This window comes from Antechinus flavipes, chromosome 2 (genome assembly GCF_016432865.1).
Source record: "Antechinus flavipes isolate AdamAnt ecotype Samford, QLD, Australia chromosome 2, AdamAnt_v2, whole genome shotgun sequence".
NCBI lineage: Eukaryota > Metazoa > Chordata > Mammalia > Dasyuromorphia > Dasyuridae > Antechinus > Antechinus flavipes.
The window spans coordinates 336,052,625-336,060,173 of record NC_067399.1 but is presented as its reverse complement, the minus strand read 5'-3'; the positions used below and the strand labels follow the sequence as shown (position 1 = coordinate 336,060,173).

The following is a 7,549-nucleotide window of genomic DNA, read 5'->3' as shown; positions in this document are numbered from 1 at the left end:
AGACTCAGGGGGGCTCTGGTTTCCTAAGGCAGGGCAGAGAGACTGAATTATTCACACAGACTCAGAGATAACAAATCAGCCCTTCGGTTGCCAAGCAGGGCAGGGTGGGGCAGGCACTTTGTTTAGAGGCTATAAATAACTGGCATTTACTCAGATTACTCCTACAGGTATAACATTATTTGTGCTAAGTCATTCTGGGAACATCTAACCTCAAACGACAGACTCTCCCTTTTTTCCTGTTCCTCCTCTTTTCCCTCCCTACCCTCCCAACCCTCAATAGGCCCTTTAAGTAGGCACCACACCCACCCAGCAGTCATTCTGCCTTCTCACCATGGCTCACATCGCCAAATCTTTCTACGACCTCAGTGCTACCAGCCTGGAAGGGGAGAAGATAGATTTCAGCACTTTCCGGGGGCGGGCAGTGCTTATCGAGAATGTGGCCTCCCTCTGAGGCACGACCACCCGGGACTACACCCAGCTCAACGAGTTGCAGTGTCGCTTCCCGAGGCGCCTAGTAATACTTGGCTTCCCCTGCAACCAGTTTGGGCATCAGGTGAGGGGCACTGGGCACGGTGCCCATGAGATGGGCCTGGGCTCCTGCTTCCTTTCTCAGGGGAACTGATGTGTGTGGTTGGTATGGGAGAAATGAGACGAATTAGGGACTGTATATAAACGTGCATGTTCTATACCCTCAAACATGTTGGTGTCTCTGGGTATTTAGATTGGTCTACTAAAAAGCATGGGGGGACAAAAGAAAATCATTCTTAGTCTGTAACTGATCACTCAATGACCATAAATTCACATTGATGTGGTAAGTGAATGGCTAAAAGTGAGAATGTTAGAGTGGTATGTGATATAATAGAAAACTAATTACAAAGAAAACTAAATTGAACTGCTGTTTCTAGAGTCTTGGGTTGGATTTATCTTTAGCCATGTGCCATTGGGCTAGATAAAGCTTTCTGAGCTTCAATTTTTTCATCTATAAAATGGGAAACAGCAATAATAAGCTTTTTATGCTAATATATGTGAACTCAGTTTAAAAAGTATCAAGTATTATACATTGGGATAAAGTTTTCGGAGCTTTAATTTCTTTATCTATAGAATGGGAAACAATGCCAATGCATGTGAACTGAGTCTAAAAAGTATCAAGTATACAAAAACCAAATATTACTATTTATATCGAATGCTTGTTAGTAATCAAGTTTACAGTAGGTGGAGGGGATCAGTATAAGGGTTTATATAATTTTTATGAACATTTTCATTAGGAAAAGCAGCCAAGGCCCCCACATCTCAACTATAGTAATGTGAAGATAGAGAAGCCAGAGGGGCAGATAAAAACCAAAAAAGTTGGTTCAGACAAGTAGCCAACATTTATATCACTAAACTGACCATGGCAGTAGGAATAGGCCAGAGGCTGCTTTCTTCAGCCCCCATCCATCATTCCTCTGAAGAGTGAACAGTTGGATGGAGCCCATGATGGTGTAGCAGTTAACTAGACATTAACATAAGAGATAAGCCGTCTAGTAGTAATTAACTTGGGATAAATGATAGGGATATGGTTCTGATCTGACTGAACTAATTGGCTCTAGTAGGGCAGAGAGAAGGGCTTTTCCTAAGCAACAGAAGTAGCTTGACTCCTTGACAGGGAGAAAGAAGAGAAAAGGTGCCTTCCTAGGAGGACCGTACCTCAAAGTTCCATGGTATCATTCATTATTTCATAATGCTGGCTGAGGATGAGGATGAAGTTGTCAATGAGGGCACAAGCACACAGGTTAATGCACAACTGGCTGCCGTCCTCCAAAGCTGGGTAGAGAGCTAACATTTCATCAAAAAGGATTATTAGGTATCCATATGCCTTTACCCTCTTTGCTTTCTGTCTCTACAAAACACACATTCGGTACCTTCTGTCCCATTTAACTCATCCCATCTGTTGTGGGAAATCAGTGAATCAATATGGAGGTGATTTATTCACTGTCATTGTCCTGCCATTACTTTATTGAGAATGAGACCTGAGAAAGGCACTCCTGGGTAAGATTTATCTACATCAGAGTTTCCTGCTCTCTGTTCAGTTCTCAGAGGGGTAGGAGCAAGAGACTAGAAATGCTGTTTCTTGAAAGTCCCCATCTTGTTGGGCAGGGAAAGAGGCTATATTCAATACTTACAAGAGCAGCAATAGTAATAAGAGATGGAGAAGGCAGTATTACAAGATGATTTGAAATCTCTTTTTCCTCTTCTCCCCTCCCCTGTCAATTCTCTCTCTTAAACACTAGGCCCCAACAGCACAGCTAAGTTTGCCTCATTCAGTAAAGGGACAATTAAGGAGTTATAAAAGTTCAAAGGATGTGTTATGGGAAGGCAAAATAATAAAGGACTCCAAGACAAGTATGTGATAAGAGGCAAGAAGTTAAGAAGTTTGCTATGAGGCAAAAACCCCAAAGGGGAGAAGAGTGGATAGGAGGGGTGAGAATATAAAGGTGGGGAGAAAGGGAAGAGGGAAAAAGGGAGGAAAGAGAATATGAATGTGAATGTGAAAAACTGACATTGTATATATCCTCCATTTCATTTTCACCTTTTTTCCTTCTAGGAAAACTGTCAGAATGAAGAGATCCTGAACAGTCTCAAGTATGTCCGCCCTGGGGCTGGCTTCCAGCCCAACTTTGTCCTTATCCAAAAGTGTGAGGTGAATGGGCAGAATGAGCATCCTGTTTTTGCCTACCTGAAGGACAAACTCCCCTACCCAGATGACGACCCATTCTCCCTTATGACAGACCCCAAGCTCATCATGTGGAGTCCTGTGCGTCGCTCAGATATTGCCTGGAACTTTGAGAAGTTCCTAGTGGGGCCTGAGGGCGAGCCCTTCCGCCGATATAGCAGATCTTTCCCTACCATCAATATCGAACCAGACATCAAGCGTCTCCTCAAAGTTGCCATATAGATGAGCTACTCAGTATACATCCCCATCTCCCCCTATTCCAGCCTCAGAGTTCCCTTTTCCAGAGTCTAGCATTCCTCTCAGGATGCTAGACTCAGGAGATGCCCAAGATCAGTACCATTATTGGAACATTCTTTCCTTTCTTGTCCACCTGTTCCCTTTTGGCTCCCCAATGCTCCTATGGGGATGAGTCAGGACTCCAAAGTCTGGGTTGGCTCTTCACAGGATGATAGCATCTTCTTAAACCCTTGAGGGAAGGTGCTTGAAAGTCGTGAAAAGCTTGAATTCTAGACTAAGTGAATCCAATAAAGGTCAGGTGTGAAAAATACTACATTTCTTGTGTCTTTTTCTTCAATAGCTAGGAAAAGCTGCAGAGATTGCAAGTAAAGTGGAAGATCTCAGCGACCACCTGATAAGAACTCTTATCTGGAGGCAGAACTCTGAATTGGGAAATATGTACTGGTTAAAAGTTGGGCTTGACATTAGAAATGCCAAAAGCTTTCACTTTGATTTTTCCTCAGAACTGGGGAGAAGCTTTAAGAGAGACAAAGACAGTAAGACCTTAAACTCTTTAGGCCAAGGTCACCAGAAAGCTAGAACTATAATCAGGAATACATCTCTATTGGGGTGATTTTAGGGACAATTAGCTACTCCTAATCTCCAGAAACTCTTAGAAAGTAAATTTTGTTGTTCAGTCATGACTTCACCTGGAGTTTTCTTAGCAAAGATACTGGAGTGGTTTGCTTTTTTCCGATCATTTAATGAGAAAACTAAGGCAAAGAGGTAAGTAACTTGCCCAGGATGACACAACTAGTATCTGAGATTGGACTTGAACTCATGAAGATGAGTATCCTAATGCCAGGCCTAGAGCTCTATCCCCTGTGCCATCTAGCTGTCCTAGCTGGCTATTATTGATTTTTTTTTTTTTTTAAGAGCAGGAAGATAAGGTGCTTGAGAAAAACAAAAGGCCTTTTATCCTCTTAATCATCTTAAGAAAAAAAGCTTGTCATCATCCCTTGGTCAGGCTTCTCTTTAGAATCCTAAATTCATATTCTAGTCCCTAACCTTAGAGTCATAACAATTTGTTTAGGTTTGAATGCTTATGCTGGTCATTTCTTCCATTAGGGTGGAAGGGAAAGGATCCCTACAACAGAAAGTTTATTACTGTGAACTAGAACAAGCCAGATATCTTATCAAACCAAATTCCACATAGTCATATTCTCCATTTTGCTACATGGGGCCTAGAATCAGGAAGAGCTAAGGCACTAGCTAGTTTGTCACCCTGGGTAAGTCACTTACCCCTATTTGCTTCAGTTTCCTCATATGTAAAATCAACTGGAGAAATAGCAAACCAATCCATTATCTTTGCCAAGAAATGCCCAAATGGGGTCGCAGGGAATCAGATATGATTGAAACAATTCAACAACAAAGTCTATGAAGAAAGCTAGATCCCTGAGCCTCAGAGGCACCATTTTATTTTTCTATCATTAATGCATTAATTCCCTTCTTTGGTGTCCCAGCCTAAGTCAATTTCTGATAAACTACACTTTTATTCTTTCTTACTTAGGAAGTCAATATAATTCTAGATATAGTTGTCACCATTTGAATGGACATAACTATAATTCATATAATATGAAGTAGAGTCTCGATCTTCTACTGTTTTATGACTATTGGGGCAAGACATTTAACTTGAGACAATTTCATTTGCAAAATGGGGATAGTAATAGTACTTTCTCTTCCATTTGTGGTGAAGAATAAAACATTTGCAAAGTACTCTGTAACCATAAAAACAACTGACAAGATGTTTTATCAAAGATAATTGATTTGAAGGAAGTAAGGCTGAGGAAATAAATAATTATCTTTACCTTATATTCTGGCAAAATGAGGCACAAAGATCGTGATTTGAGCCGAGATCCCCCGGCTTGTGGAATGTTACCCTTCTTGAAACATGATCCCTAGTTTGTGCTTTTTCCAATCTCCTGTATCTTATCTGTTTACATGTTAGCCAGCTCTTCCCCACATTCACCCTTCCCATGGAAGTTCCAAGACAGGTAATCTTTGTCATTCTATCACCGGAGACTAATATGGTGTTTTGCCCTTAGGAAGTGCTTAATAACTGAGATGCAGTGGATAACCCACCGGGCCTGGATTCAGGAAGATCTGAGTTCTAATGTGACCTCAGACACTTAGTACCTATGTGAACCTGGCCAAATCACTTAATTCCTATTTGTGTCAGTTCCTTATTGTAAGATGGGGACACATCGGAAAAGAAAATGTCAAACCACTCCAGTGTCTTTGTCAAGAAAACCTCATGGACACAGTTCATGGCATGTAGTTGGACATGACTTAAGGACTGAACAACAATAAGTAGTACTCAATTAATTTTTGTTGGACTAGAACCAGACTCATTTGCTCCTATGAGAAGGTATTCTAGTTTTCACTAAAACATCTAATATCCAGGGGCATAACTTAGGAGTACATTCAATTTCTGGATTGTACTGGGTCCAAAAGTATCGGGGAGGGGGGAGAGGGAGGACATCACAATAACCATCTGTAAAGCCCTAAACTGGCCAAGTTTTGTAAGTTGATTGTAAATTGATTATCCCTCTTTTATCTTATACTCTCCCCTGCCACACACACACTTTTTGACAATTGGCCTGAATGCAGTTTGGAGCTCTTAGCTAATAAATGACCACTGCATCCTACATCCTCATTCTGAACCCTTCAGCAATAAATCTTCTCCAAGCTTAGTGTTATAGAATAGTTACAGCTAGAATGCTGTGTTCTATGCTACTACCTGCTTGAACAGGAAAAGGTTCCTTAGAAGGCTATGACTTCTATCTCATTGCCTTTGTGGGCTCAGCAAAGTGTAAAATGTTATCCAGGATCCCAGCAAATCTGGCTTGTTTCCATCATTCTCTTTATTTGCACTTCATTTTGTAAGCATCAGTAAAGCTAGTTCACTTTATGGTCTTATTGGGAGTGCCATATTTTCTTGTATGAGACTTTGGCATGCTGATCCTAAGATTTTATTAGGACAAACCCCTCTACCATATGTCAGCAGTGCTAGTTTTTTTTAGCACTTAGCTTAGCAATTAGATTATGAGAAGAGTAGGCACATCTATCATCTGTGGGATACCAAGGAGTATTTGGAATTCAATGGGATTGCCAATGCAATAAGTACAAATCACTTAACTTTTCTAAACCTCAGTTACTTCATTATTAACTGGGAAAACAATATTTATAGACCTTATGTCAGGGCTATTGAACAAAGGATTCTATAAAAACTAAAGTGTTATAAAGGTTTGTTTTTATTACTCTTAAGTCCTGATTAGTTTTTAAAAAATGTTTTATTGATCTCTTTTGTCTTTTCTGGAAGAAAAAAATCTCTTACTCCTCTTGTTCATGAGTGACTCCTTTGTAAATAAGAAAAAAAATTTAGCAAAAAAAATAGCCTGATCTATAGGATATAGAATAAGATACAATAGCAGACTATTCTGCTCTAACCCTTCTTAATTCTAGTGTTTTCCCTCTGTTAGTTATTTCCTATCTGTCCTATATGTAGACTGCATTGTATATATTTGCCTTCCCCATTAGAGTGCAAGCTCCTTGTGAGCAGGAGCTGTCTTTCTTCTTTTTCTATCTCTAACACTTAGCACAGTGCTTGACACGTAGTAAGCACTTAACAAATATTTATTATTAATCCCTCTTTATTATAAACAGCACAGGATCATAGATGAGATGGAATATATCTCAGAAGTAATTTAATCTAATCCCTTCATTTGACAAGAAAATTGAGCCCATAGTAGTTAAGTGATTTGCCAAAGTATATAAAGTGATAAAGTAGCAGACATGACATTTGAACCCAGGTCCTCAGACTTGAATGATTGATTACTCATTAATTTTTCAGTTACTTGGAGTCAAACTTCTTTTTACACTATTTTAGTCATTGTGTACATATTGATCTTTTTGGTTTTATTTATTTCATTTTGTACCCATTCATACAAATCCCCTGTCCTGTTTACAAAAATAAAATAAAATTCTAGAACTTTTTTTCATCCCATATCTTCACCGACAAATATTCTCATCATTATAAGAAACAAATAAGTGATTTCCCCTCATTCACAAAGTATGCCTGAAAATTGGAGTGAATCTGAAATGAGCTCCAATACCCAATTCTACTTTATCACTAAAAAAAAAAGCATATTGAAATGCATTTGAACCCCCAAGACTAGGAGGTTGCCAGTTTCTTTTCTTTTCTTTCCTTTCCTTTTTGTCCCCAAAACAAAATAAGCCAGAGATTTTATCTTGATCATCCCTTTCACCTTGGTAGAAGAGAAAGCAGATTACAGAATATTTAGAGATATAAGGAACCTTAGAGATAATTTAGCATAATTTCCTCATTTTCAAGAGGTGAAAACTGAGGTTCAGAAAATATGTGATTTGCCCAAGGCCACAAAATTACTAAGGGATGGAACCAAAGCTTGAATCCAAGTCTCTGGATTTGATTGCAGTGTTCTTTTCACTGTAACAGGCTTCCATTAAACCTTGATTCAAGAAGTTTTCCATCAGACCTATTGTACCAAATAACATTAAAATAATAAAATATGAAAATCT

General features: G+C 39.4%; 1 protein-coding gene across 1 annotated transcript; it reads left to right on the top strand.

Annotated features, from left to right (window-relative positions):
• Nucleotides 1-229: 229 nt before the first annotated feature.
• GPX2 (glutathione peroxidase 2) lies at nt 230-3,260 on the top strand. Its single transcript, XM_051977829.1, has 2 exons — nt 230-553; nt 2,585-3,260. Exons 1-2 carry the CDS (start codon nt 332-334, stop codon nt 2,933-2,935), a joined length of 573 nt encoding a protein of 190 aa, XP_051833789.1. The 5' UTR covers nt 230-331; the 3' UTR covers nt 2,936-3,260.
• The last annotated feature ends 4,289 nt before the right edge of the window (nt 3,261-7,549 follow it).